Source organism: Propithecus coquereli, unplaced genomic scaffold (assembly GCF_000956105.1).
Source record: "Propithecus coquereli isolate 6110/MARCELLA unplaced genomic scaffold, Pcoq_1.0 Scaffold251, whole genome shotgun sequence".
In the NCBI taxonomy this organism is placed as follows: Eukaryota; Metazoa; Chordata; class Mammalia; order Primates; family Indriidae; genus Propithecus; species Propithecus coquereli.
This window is the reverse complement of record NW_012148075.1, coordinates 1,750,156-1,764,131: the sequence shown is the minus strand read 5'-3', so window position 1 is coordinate 1,764,131 and position 13,976 is coordinate 1,750,156. Positions and strand designations below refer to the sequence as shown.

Sequence of the window (13,976 nt, the reverse complement as noted above, 5' to 3'; positions counted from 1 at the left end):
TGTTGTGTAGTGGCTACTTTTTCCAATGTCTTCCAGATGTACTTTTGAAATGACTTTTCTTCTTTTTTTTTTATTTCAGCATATTATGGGGGTACAAATGTTTAGAGTACATACATTGCCTTTGCCCCACCCAGGTCAGAGCTTCAAGCATGTCCATCCCCCAGGCGGTGCACACCGCACTCATTAGGTGTGTATATACCCATCCCCTCCTCCCCCTCTCCCATCTGCCTGACTCTCGATGAATGTTATTACTATATGTGCACATAAGTGTTGATCAGTTAATACCAATTTGATGGTGAGGACATGTGGTGCTTGTTTTTCCATTCTTGTGATACTTCATTTAGTAGAATGGGCTCCAGCTCTATCCAGGATGATACAAGAGGTGCTAGATCATCATTGTTTTTTTGTGGCTGAGTAGAACTCCATGGTATACATATGCCACATTGTATTAATCCATTCATGTACTGATGGGCACTGAGGTTGTTTCCACATCAAATGACTTTTGAAAATGACTGAGACAGGGACTCCAGCCAGCACACAACTAAGTGTGCACCCCCGGGGGCTCTCAGAACAGTACTCTCCCCTAGCACAGCAGAGGCTCAGGCAAACATTTGCGGGACATGTGCTGGCTCCTCCCCACTCTCACTCAATCTGTTTCAATGGCACAGAACTCTGATTAACCTGATTCCTACCAGCAACCTAAGTGCAAACTCTGTACACAATGAAAACTGGGTCACACCAGTCTCGTGACCTTGGGGACAGAATTTGGGTCTGTGGTTTATGCAGGGAACAAACTGGCTTTTCAGCAAATGGGTTTTGAGCAAAGTTAGCTTGTCCTCAACCTTTATCTTGCCTTCCCCTCACTGCCTCAAAGGGAAAGAGGACCTGTATTTTCCACTCATACCCAGGGACTTCTTTTGTGAACAACACTCTGTTTTTCTTGAGGGTCTCCAAGTTCCCAGATGGTTGGTTCTTCTAGGAATGGACAATACACTGAAGATCTTATAAGAATCTTCAGAAAGAAATAGGTGTCCATCACATCCCAATCCTCACATCACTGCCTAAATGCAGATTTTCAAGAACTGCAACCCAGAGCCAAGAAAGGGTGCTATATAAACCCACACCCTGTGTTACACAGGACTTTCTAGGAATTTACAATCTATGCAGTACACCAGGGTGTGGCCATAGAGATTAACCAGCCCACCTCATCCCAAGCACCTGCCTGCCACCTCCACTCAAAGTGCCCCATGACCTAGTATTTGGATTAATGTCGGGCACAAACTGTCAATATTTGAATTTCACCCCTTGGGTCTATGCCTAGGTTCTTTTCACTGTTCACACAGCAGACTCTCAGCTATCTATATTTAGTTTAGAAAGTCGGGCATGGCGGACAAAAATCATCTACCCCTCTACTCCCTTTTCTCTCCACTGAAAGTTCGAATTTCCACTTCTGTGGGATTTCACCATTTTAACCACTCATGATTTGTTGGAAGATCTCCTTAAGCCTCCAGGAAATCTGGACGACTCACTTTTCTCCCCAGAGTGGCTGATCCCACAAAGGACAGAGAGCACCAGCAATTTTCCCAACAATGCTTTAAGTGTTCTCAATCTCCAAGGACAGCAAGGAGTTAATGAGATCATACCACAATCTAGCGGGTTAAGTTCCCCAGGTGATGCCTCAGTGGAGGCTGAGTACCAGTGTCTAGCAGACATCAACAGGGGAAAGCATTTGTCAAGGTCCTAACTATTGTGGCATAAAACAGAAGACAAACCACTTCATTCGCAGGGACGCAGACGCACTGACTCACCATAGAATGGGGCACACGGGTGGAGAGGCTGAGAAAAGAGAACTTGGACAGCACCCAGAGACACCCCGAGGGCATTTTAGAGAAAAACTGATTAACTCTGGTGTAATAATATGACAGGATTAGTCACTCCAGAAACACAGACTTTCAAACTTTCAATTTTATGACTTGAACGCCAGAAAAATCTGACTCATCAGAACAGACTACTTCAATATCATGCATAGATAGGAACATGATAGCTACCAAGAAACTTATTAAATCAAATCCACCCCCTTCTTTAGGGCACATGCTCTCGATTCTTTAGCACTTTCAAAAAAGATCTTATATTTAAAATAAATTCACTTAAATACTCTCAAATGTAAACAATAATTTCTGCTGAAGGCTTAGTAAGTTTTCCTAACTTTCAAACCTATCCTACGACACGGGGAAAACATGTCATAATTTTCTCACTTCCTAAAACCTTGTCACCTGGATCCGACAAGATTTAAAAGCAATTCAGGCATGTGACTATGTAAGAGAATTTTGCCACCTCTCAAAGTTACACACGCCCCTCCCCAAAGTGAGGGGAATTCAACAGAGACGGAGGTTTAAATTACCAAGGCTGCTTCAGCCAAGAAAGAGTTCAAGACTCTGAACCTCACATACAATTCCCCATGCTCACCTGTTTCTCATCTATAAATAGGTAGATCTGTATAGCAAAGGTCTCTGTCTAAAAAGCATTAAGTGTCCAACCTTTCCAAAGTCCTGGCTAGAAAGTGTCAGTGTCTACCTGGATTTGGGAAGGAGGCCGGATGGGAAACGTGCAGGTTAGGTATGATGGGGGCCCAGGCGAGCTGCTTGAGAATCCAGCCAGTAACTTTGGCCACATTCCTGTCACCTTCACATGATCACTAGAACCCCTCCAGGGATCGTTGCATGGATGTCACACGAGCTCATCTGAATCACTATTCCATACCTCCCCTCCACCCCACCACCCACGCACTCCACTGGAATCTGCCCAGTCATCTACACGTGCCATCTGACAGAAACGGGGAAAGGTGTTGTGTGGGAGTGGCGCTCACCTGGATTGCTTGTCGGCCCTGCTGGGCGTCAGCCAGTAGTTGAATAGTGAGGGCCCTCGAGTCCTGCAGCGCCTCCTGGAGGTAGATGAAGCTGTGGCCCCCGTGCCGGCCCATCGTGCATTCTCGACAAATGGGCACAGAGCAAGTGTCACAGTATAGGTGCAGCACCTGGGGACCAGAGAGGGGACAGGCATACATGAGAGATGCAGGATGGGAGGAAGAGGGAAGACAGCAACAGTGGTGCCCTGGATCCCAGATGCTGAACCACCCCCTTCCCAACAAGCAAGCACACCCCTATAAGGAGGGGCAGCATGTACTAACTGCAAACACAACCAGAAATACCCACTTGCCCATCTCACTCCCTCTGCCCCAAATCAAGAGGAAAAAATAACCAACTGCCACATCCCACTCTAGTCTCATTCAGAACCATAACTGAGACACTTCAAAGCAGAGATTCTGTATCTTAGGTCAATTATCCAGAAAAGTCATGAGACTGCGTTCCCTCGTCTGAGATTGGTGGCCTGAAAGAATACACCAGAAAAGTTTCTTTTGCCTCTCCAGCCTACACATGTGAAGCAAGGTTAAGAGCCAGTAAAAATCGCCCTTGCCCCATGGCTTGTGGCCATCCTCCTCATCAAGGAGATTAGTGCAAAGTATGGTTCTTCTCCCAGACACTCAAGTAAGCTATGGGCTCTAAGCTTCTGGAGCGAAGGCAAAAAGCCAGTGGTAAGGCCAGCCAGCTTCTAGCCTTTCTTCTTCCTGCCAAGTTATTCCAAGGAGGTGAACCAGGGAGGCAGCCAGAGCTGCCAGAACGGCTTTATGTGATGTTATACACTTCCCTGGGGCCAGCATGCTGGGAGGGAGAGAGAGAGAAAGGTTGGCACAGCCTTCGCCTACTGATAAGTAAGGAGCTCTCAAGAGAGAAAGCTCCTTGGCACAGAAACTGGGCCAGTCTCATTATTGTGTATCTCCCTGCAGAGCAGGGCACTTAGCGCCACTCTCTGTAAATGTTTGCTGGATTGCTTTCAAGAGTGGAGCTTAAATTTGCCTCTGGTGCACCTGGGTGTGAGAGAGAGCTACACCTAACATGCAACAGGCAGGGAAGCAGTGCGCAAAGAGGAACCTTTCCCATACACAACAACGTATTTAATCTCCAGGGGAAGACAGAACAGGAGGTTGTGAGGTGCTCGGGGACACACAGTTAGTAAGGACACAGCAGGGAACCTTCTGAAGAGCTGGTTTCAACGCCTGCATGGCTACCTCATCCTCCAGAGCACTCTGCTAGGTATTGTGGAGATCCAGGATGCAAGACTCAAGATGTCTGTGTGGAACTGAACAGGAGCTCACTCCGGCCTCGGCAGGACAGATTGTTGCAGAAGATACAGAGGGAGGCCTGGAGGTGGCCCTGAGGGCCAGAGAGCCACGCACACAGAGGTGTGGGGGCAAACGGCAGGAGAATTCTGCTTCTTTCCTTCTCCAAAGTTTTCACTTTATTAACCAACCAAAATCTTGGTATGAAGTGTGTCCACTAGAAAATGCTTCCCTAAATGGTTCAGTCAAGCAAAGAGGTTGCTCCACTCAGGGTTAATTAACTGAATTAAGAGGGAAGTATGATTTAGCACGGGTTAAGCTGCTTCTCTAGAAGCTTTCAGATTTGGAAATAGGAAAAAAGGAAAGATTTAGGATATTGTATTCTTACTTTTGTAAAAAAAAAAAAAAAAGTTGGACTATAGCAGGTTTTATGAATCCTACTTTATACAAGGGAAATGCGATAAGGTTTGTAACTTTACCATCAATTTTGATCACTGGAGTACTTTTCAGCAACGGTGGCAGACTGAAACCAGGTGGTGGTAATTTGCCTTTTTTTTTTAAAGGCCAATTGCTTTTTAAACACATCCACCTTTTAGAGATGATCTAATCCTTCCAATCGATTAAATCTCAAGTCTAAATTCTAACCAAAAGATACTAAGTTGGATAAATTCAGGAAAAATTCCTGGACAATCTCTTTTTTTTTTAAGATGTGGTGCTAAAGTAACTCTGCCAGTTTCAACCACATTCCTTCCCTTTGCTCTCTCCATGTGTCATGGGAATAAAAGGGTCACTCCCATGCTAATGTGAAGTGTGAAAGCCTTCCATCCAAAGGTTCCTTTTAAATTTGAATAAAACATGCCTCTGACCCTTTGTGGCCTCCCCCATTTTACCAAACTGCTAACCCTAACCTGAAAAAACATATCTTTTTTCTTTTTTCTCAGGACAGCTGTGTGGACTGGCTGGAGACCCCCCTTGCTTCCTTCAGTCTGTGAGCTCACACAAATATTACCAACTAGCTTGTAGCTTGTTCTCATCTCCATGGTCAGGAAGTGGGAAGGAATCTCAGGCTGTTAACCTGAGCCTGGTGCTAGCTACCTAGCTGTGGGACCATCTATCCAGTCACCTCTCTTGACTTGTCTGGGCTTCAGTATCATCTGTGAAACACACGGGGTCTGACTCGGTGTCTCAGGAGACCCCTTCCCCTCCTGAAATCCCAGGAACGTATCTTCAGAGACTTGACAACAGAAACCGAAAGGCTTCAGGGTAATTCTGGGCTGAGCCAGGAAGCTGACTGACCCCCAGGTTTCAGTTGTACAATTGCAGGAATTAAGATGATTTTTCTTAGTCTTAGATGTGTTAATCTTAAAATATGGAGCCTGGCTGATGTTGGGCATAGGAGATCCCACCGTGGATGGTAGGTTTAAAGGGATCCTGCAGATGCAGTGGCCGGAAAAGAAATCCTGGTCACAACAAGTGGCAGCAGAGAAGGCAGAGTGCCCGGAGCCCCTGACCCCAGAGCCCTGCCACGGCCAGCCTTGAGAGAGCAGATGAATAGGCGAAAGAGGTGCCTGGACGCAGTCCCCGCCCAGCATCACTTCACACTGATCAACGCAGCTCTAAGTAGCCAGAACTGCGGATTCAGAAGAGCCAGTGCTTTCGAAGTTCCAGGCTGCTTGAAGTGACACAGGTGGGGGTGTGGAGACGGCTGAAAATAAAAGGCTATGGTGAGTAAAAGAATATCAAATATCATCACGGAGCTTGTAGTTAATAAACTATGAATTTTTTAAAAAAATGGATTGTCCAAAAATTGTAAAATGAGACCAATGTTTATAAGCCTTCCAGCTAAAAGTTGGAGTAAAATCTTGGGAAGGATTTCACACTTCATTTAGAAGCTCTACATCTCATCTGCCTGCAATTTCTAAGATTGATAAACAATTTTAGAGCTGCTGAAACATGATCGATAGGTAAAGATGTGAATGGATGCAACTCTCTAGAAAACAGCTAGAAGATTATCTTTAAAGAATAAATGGAAGCTATACAGAGGGTGGTCCAATGGCTGGAAATGTGGGAGCAGCCATGGACTGTGGCTCCCGGGATGGGGGGGAGGGACTGGGGAGAAGAGGTCCTCTGGCGGCAGGAATTCCAGGGCCTGGTTGGGGCTTCCCGGGCAGATGCATGGACACGCCCCCTCGGGGCTGGCGACAATCTGGCTGCCCCAGCTAAATGGAGCAGGCTTGACCTCTGACCCTGCAAGTGACCACCCTCTTCCCTGCCCCCAGCTTCCAGAACGTCCCACCCACTGCCTTCCTCTCCCAAAATTTCTAAAATACCAAGCAGAGACAAAGACCTAGGAATGTGGGCCCAGCAGGAAAGGAATTGGGGGAAGGGGGAGGTTAGAAGAAAAATAAATAAATAAAAATACAAAGTAGGCACGTTTGCCCTAGACTGTGTTTAAATAAAATGCTTTGCTCGTGAACAAGTGTGTGTGTGTGTGTGTGTGTGTGTGTGTGTGTGTGTGTGTGAGTGCAGACGCGATCCTGTGCTCCTGAAATCTAGTTTTTATGCTACCTGTGGTCAGACAACGAACACACACACCAAGGGACTCCTGTTAGAGTCCGGCACATCTGAAAGAATGAGTTTCAGGTTTAAAATACAACTATCCACATCAGCGTCTTAAGAATGTAAACTGAAAGGATGAAAGGAGGCCCTGGGTCACCATTTAAAGTTCATCAAAATGCCTCAACTAAAATACATCAACTGCTATAAATTAATTTTTTTAGATTAGTTCGACATCCCTTAACACGACTGAAGACATTTACTTAGCCTCCCACAAACTAAGGCCGAACACTGCAGCCTGGACAGAAGGAGGTCCCCGCCCACCAAGAGGGTTTCTGAGTTTCCCACTACAGAAGTAAAGGCGAGGCGACAGCCCATTCCAGAAGCAACTTGGGGCCCAGAAGCCTTACCTGTGTGCGCTACTTTGCAGGCTCCCACATGGGACAACAGAGGACTCATTCAAAAAACGGTAAACCGAGTTCCAGGCACAAAATCCAGCCATGAAATGAAGTCTATTAAGTAATAGTAAAATCAAAATGCTCTAAAACCTGCAGTCCAAAATGTCAGCAGAGCCCCTCCTGCAGCTCTGGCCACGTGCTGCCCTACGGCTTGGCAGAAGAAAGGAATAAGGACTTAGTTCCCGCACAATCACCACCCGTTCAAGACAACAGGTCCCAGCTGTGGACAAATTATCCCTTTTTGGTGGATGGTGGGGGTTGGGTGTGTCCAAAACATTTTTTATCTAGCTAGGTAACATACATGCATTTGCTCAAATACAGAGATAAAACAGTTCTTAAATATCTCCTCAATGTCTCGTTTCTACTTCATGTAACCATCTAAAAGTATGCTATATTCTTTGCATACTTGAATTTTTAAAGACAAAAAAATTTTCACTTAACTATGTGAACTTGGAGAATGTTCTGCAGAGTTGCCTGGTTTTCTGAGTGGTTGTATGGTATGTTGCTGTGTGAATGTACCACAACTTATTTAATCAGCACATGCTAATAAAATTGTAAAACTGTTTCCTGATTTTTGAAAAATCACAAGCAATGCCACAGTGAATATCCTTGTTCTTTATACAAACCCCAAATTTTCAATTTGGTAATATATTCAATTGCTCTATCACTTGATGATACTGGTTATGGGGGGAGATCTACTTGCAAGCATGGATAATTAAGGGTTCCCAAATCCTAAACTTTGGAGTTGGGTCAACCTCCATCCAGGTGAAGGGCAAAAGCAGTCAAGTGCCAGTTTCTGTTCTCAACAGGACCAAACACAAAAGGCCAGCAGAGGGGTGCCAGGTGAGACAGTATGGGCAGAGTTCACAGCTGGGACTGGAGTTAAGATCCACTTCTGCTTGGCTGGAAGGTTTTGGTGGATGCCGAGAAAGTGAAAAAGGGGCCAGAGAAGAGCAGCACCCCAAGGAAAGAAAGCCTTATTATGTTTTGTCTCTCAGTACAGATGGTTAAAGAGACTGTCCCGAATGCAAGGGGGTCGGGGCAGCAGGTCTGCCTGACAGGGTGCCTCTAGAGGTTGATGGCGGAAGGGGTCCCACGCAATGTAAAGGAACAGGGGTGTTAAGAATAAAAGAAACACTTGAGGATCCCAGAAGGCCCCCTTAAAAATCCATAATCCCCTTTCTGCAATTCCAAAATCCAAAAATAAAAAAAAATGCTCTGGAAACCAAGTTTTTACATAAGCGATTTGGCGGCAAAACCATAACTGGTGTACGACAAAGTGACTATAGTTTCTAACAATGTATTGTATTCATGAAAATCAGTAAGAATACATTTTAAGTGTTTTCACCACAAAAAATAAGTATATTTATGAATAAGCATGTTAACTAGCTCAATACGCTCATTCTACAGTGCATCCACATTTCAAAACGCCATGCTGCAATGTGCAATTTTTCTCAAATTTTAAAACGAACTGGCATGAAAATGAGTTAGATTTTTATCATTTAGTAAATTTTCATATATTTCACTGCAGAAAATAATGAACATTAATGTTCATTACTTAGTGATTTTCATGAATATAAAGGGGATTGTGGGTTTTTTAAGGGGCCTCTAGGACCCTCAAGTGTTTTGTTCTTTGTTTGTTTGTTTGTTTGTTTGAGACAGAGTCTCACTTTGTTGCCCGGGCTAGAGTGCCGTGGCGTCAGTCTAGCTCACAGCAACCTCAAACTCCTGGGCTCAAGCAATCCTTCTGCCTCAGCCTCCCGAGTAGCTGGGACTACAGGCATGCGCCACCATGCCCGGCTAATTTTTTCTATATATTTTTAGCTGTCCAATTAATTTCTTTCTATTTTTGGTAGAGACGGGGTCTCGCTCTTGCTCAGGCTGGTTTCGAACTTCTGAGCTCTAACAATCTGCCCTCCTCGGCCTCCCAAGGTGTTTTGTTCTTAACACCTGTCTTCCTTTACATTGCCTGGGCCCCCTTCCACCATTAACCCCCCTAGAGGCATCCCCTTCAGGCGGCCCCACTCCCCCACCTCCTTGCGTTTGAAACAATCTCTTGAGTTTGTGTTCTATGTTATATACATGTAAAATACTGCCTTCCTAAAATAAAAAATTATGAATGCTGAGGCACATTTGACCCCAAGGGCTAAGGTAAGAAATTTACACACATAATACTGTCTGTCTGCTCAGCTGGCTGAGTCAAGACCTATGGGGGTTGGAATGAGGATGTCCAAGGACAGCCCAAAATAGGGTCAAAGCCATCTGCTCAGCTCTATTCTAAATTTTAGGCTCCACGGATGGCAAACTTGAAAAGGAAAGGTTCAAATCAGAGAGGGATGCCGTTATCTCTGAATCTGGCCCCAATTCAGTTGCTGGTGCCAAGGGAGTAGCATAGTTTGATGATCATAAAGTATCATGTTAACACTTGTTCACTTGAGGCTTTTGTGAGACTCCAAAACCCACAGCAGGATTTCTTCCTCCCTACTTTTTAGAAGAAAAATCTTCACACTGTCCACGGACCACTGTGCCCCAACAGTTGCTGTTACCCTCTTCCTCAACATCAGCCACCCACCACACCAAGGCCCAGCCCCTCCCACGCCCCATTCCACAGGCTTACTCAAGCTCTGCTAGTTCCTCTTCCTGCCAATCACCTGCTCCCCTGCTTGTGGGGCCAGGTCCCACAATCACACAGGCCCTTTGTGCACTGGTCCAGCGCCATCAGCTCCTACTTTACATGCCGCAACACCGTCCTGTCCAGGTCTCAGAGCCCTGGCACACACTGTTCCTTTCCCCGCAAGGGCCCTCCCTGTAGCACACCACCGGATGTTTCTCCTGTGCACACAGCTTTTAATATTAACATACACAAAAATGGAAGGGTTACATTTTAAAACTGAAATCAAATTAAAAGGCACAGATAATTAAATGAGTAAGTTCCACTGACAGAGTTGAATGCCTGAGTTTGGCCGAGCTTACTTGCTTCTTTGATAAAAAGACAGAACAACCCAATTTTGGGCTCACAGGACTGTCGGAATTATTAAAGGCATGAAAAGCTGATCCTGGAAGAAAATTATTTCCCTCCAGCACTGACTCTTTGAAGGAAGAGGAAAATCCAAGCTAAGAACACCACCGTGGGCAGCACAGCAACCAGCTTTGGCCAGAGTCACAGTCAAAATAGTTCCATGGCTGTCCTGCTCCCTTCTAAAGCTCAGCACGCGGCAGTAACTGTGGCGTGACTCATGGACGCAGTCCGCTGTGATGCTGACCCTACTCAGGGAGCTGGGTTCGTTTTACAGGGCAGGAGAAATGCCCCATGTGAGCTGTGAAGGGCAGAGGTCAGGATGGGGGGAGACACGGGGATTTAGGGTAGGGAAAATGGCCGGCAGAAGACAGCACCTCTCGCACAGAGCTAAAGCTAGCATTTCTCCAGGCCTCTGTGAAGTCACAAAAAGAAAAAAACACAGACACACACAATTTTTGAAAGTATAATCACAATGTCACAAAATACCAAGTGTGGGGTGGGGCACATGGCAACTGGGGAGGGGGGTGTAGCTATGCCTGTGCATCCCATTTCCTCTGCCCAGACCGTGGGTCCATCCTCTAGCAACCTGAAGCCTGGGCAGCAGCAGGCAACAAACTCTGTATCCTGCCTTTCAAGTAAACAACATGTGCTCCAAACGCCGCCTCTGGGGAACCCAGCCTGCTACAGCTCCCCCAGCCCTCTGCACTCCTCAGCTGCCTCCTGGATTTTAGGCTGGTGCCTTCAGCTTGAGGTCTCCTGCCCAGCGCTGGAGTCTCTCGCACGCTCTTCTTCAGGGCATTGACACCGACCCACTGTAAAAGGGCATATTTGCTTGGGGGCAGCAAGTGCCACACCTGTGCTTTGGGGTGTCCCCTAACAGATCTAAGTTACACTTTGTGATAGATAACAGAGTGACTTTTTTGGACATGCCAGTATTGTCTTTTGGATTATTGCCTTCCAAACATAGTTTTTAATAAATAAATTTGCTTATTTAAATGTGGCTGTTCAAAAACTTCCATATCGACATATGAACATACCGCAGGTATATCCACGCAACAGTTTTGCAGCAATAAAAAAAGAAATGAGTTACTGAGAATTACTAATTCAAGCACCTACACAAAACAACCTTAAAGGCATTTTGCTTGGTGGGAAAAAGCCAGACTCAGAATATATTGCATAATTCCATTTATATGAAGGAAAAACTCACCTAAGGTGGGAAAAAAAAAAATCAAAACAATAGTTGCAGGTGAGAACAGGGGTAAACTAGAGGGATTCTAAGGGAATCTTTCTGGAGGGAAATATTCTATTATCTTGATAGGAGGGTGGTTACACAGGCATATATAATTATCAAAACTCAAAACGTACACTTACTATATACACCTCTCTCCAAGTGAGGAAGGAAGGAACCATTCCCCTGGCAACCTACATGTTGACGGGGTGAGGCTTGGAGCCCAGCCACGGCGTAGCACTCTTCATAGCTAAGGACCTAATAAATACTCGTGGAGCCCATAAATGAGTTAACTCCAATGGCCCCACATAATTTACTTCTAATAGATCGCTACCATTCTTTCCACAATGTTCCCATTAGCTATTATTTTTCCTTTGCCCTCCACTATAAATATTATCTTAAGTTCTATCTCACAAGAGACAAGCGTCCACTAACTCCCCGGAGGTTTTGAAAAAATTAGAACCCGGAGCCCGATTTACAGCACCACAGGCAGCCAGCGGTCATACAAAGCCGTATGAAATCATTAGTGTCCCAGCTGCCACCCCGGCATGCATCTGACCTCTGATGTACTAATGAGTGGCCCATGCAGCTTCCAGCAGCAAATAAAAGAGATTTGTTCCAACACTGAGATCACTGCCCACGTAAATTATAGATTTTTAAACCAGATATGAGAAGACAGATTTAGACATAGATGCACGGTTTTCCCGTTGCTTCCAAAGTTGCGAGAGTAAGGTACGGTTTTAATCTCTTGTGTTCCGGACAAGAATCAGTGGTACTTCTGGGCTTTTTTAAAATGGCCAGACTCTGTAGGTGGCCATGTAACTCAGTCCTTGCCTCTTAAACAGTGGGCGACATTGTACACCTGACACCCTTTCACTCCCTAAAGAAGTCAACTAGGTTTCAATTGCCTGTGTAGCCAAGATTCTGTAGACAGGTGGATTTTTTTAAGCAAGGGAAGGCACTCACCACCTGGGAAAAACTTTCCTGAGAAGCAGAAACAAAAACTCAGGTGAGAATAAACTAGTAACAAAACAGTCTGTAAATATACTAGCCACGATTTTCTACCCTAAACACAACATAATACAATTTTTCCCTTCTCTCCCCATCCTAGCAAGTTTGATCACTGTATGTAGCTGGACACTTACATTACTCAGTTGCCTTCTGTCTTGACTGGGGTTTAATCTAGAGTTGTTCACAGGTAGGAATTATTTTATATTGGGAAAGAACTAACCCCAGGAAGCAGTGGATGGCACACATGGCCTCTGTGAATTCTCCTAACGCCAGGAAGTGCCCAGAAGGGGGGGGTGGTTGTGTGGGTGCTGGGGTGTGTCTGTGAAGTAATGGGGACTTGTCTCCAAACCCCAAGCCTAGGCTCTTCTGTGGCGCTCCCCAAAACTGCATCTATCAAGGAGGGCATTAAAGACAGAGAAGCCAGATGTACTCTTAAATTGCAGTACCTCCTCTTTCTACCTGACATCCCAGGAATAACCAGAGCTTTGTCAACAGCTTCCTGTGTAAGAGGCAAAATGAGCATAAGCAAAACCAAAATCGCCTGTGCAAAAGCTGGGGGCAAAAGAAAGGTCTCTTAATCTTAAGCCCTTTTCAAGTTAGCATTTTGTTAGGAAGTCAATTTAAGATCCCCCTCCACCCACACACACTCCAACAATAGGAAACCTAACCCCGTGGACACCACCACAAAAATGCCAAAGGGCCAGCAGTGCAGCAGGCCCCAGGCCAGGCCACCTGCTTCAGAGCTTCCCTGAAATGCAAGCCACCTCTCCATACCCCCATGCAGGGAGTAACCTCAAAAACACAGGCCCCAGGGCTGGTTCTGTGATATGGGCAGGTATGACTCCCCCTACCCACCCCTAATGTCTGAAGTGTAGAGGGCAATGGTGACCTTCTCTGACTAACCATTGATGGATCCTAGGCAGAGCAATGGGAAGGAGAGGGCAAATGAAATAAGACATAAAAGGTAAGATATTTCAGATTAAGAACAGTGAACACTTACAAGCCTTTTTAAAGAAGGGTGTGAAGAAGAGAAACACAGCTTACAAAAAGGGGGGGGCGGGCAGGATAAGGAGTCTAGGCAAACCAGTAGAAACTGGCCCAACAGGGAAAAGAACCGGGAGGCAGAGAAGTTGGATTCCAGTCTTAAAAGTGGTGTGACCTGGGGAAGAAGGGCCCAACCTGTGCTGGAATCACCAGAGGATAAATAAGCCCAACTGCAAAGGATCAATTCAGCTGCCAAACCAGGAACCGTTGTGGGGCCCTGCTAAGGCCAGAAACAAAGCCCTAGTCTCTTGGAGTTCACCATCCTGCTTCCCACCAGTGTGCACAACTCTTCAACAGCTGCTCTATAAAGAAGCAGTAATTACAGCAGGATTTAAGCAAAGAGAGTGAAATGCCCCCTGGAAAGTCAGGGAACCCCAACACCCAGGCCTGTGGGATTTCAGGCAGGGAGATGCCAACAAACTGGTAAGACATAATCAGAAAAAAGACCGACATCTGGGGACACTGTAGGTAAAACTGCTGGAA

General features: G+C 45.7%; 1 protein-coding gene across 1 annotated transcript in view; it reads right to left on the bottom strand.

The window, feature by feature from the left end:
• TRIM71 (tripartite motif containing 71, E3 ubiquitin protein ligase) overlaps positions 1–13,976 on the bottom strand; it is a 66,609-nt gene that overhangs the window by 17,743 nt on the left and 34,890 nt on the right. The window contains exon 2 of the mRNA XM_012646873.1: positions 2,867–3,034. Within this exon, the coding sequence (XP_012502327.1) occupies positions 2,867–3,034 (168 nt within the window). The remainder of the gene's footprint in view (positions 1–2,866; positions 3,035–13,976) is intronic.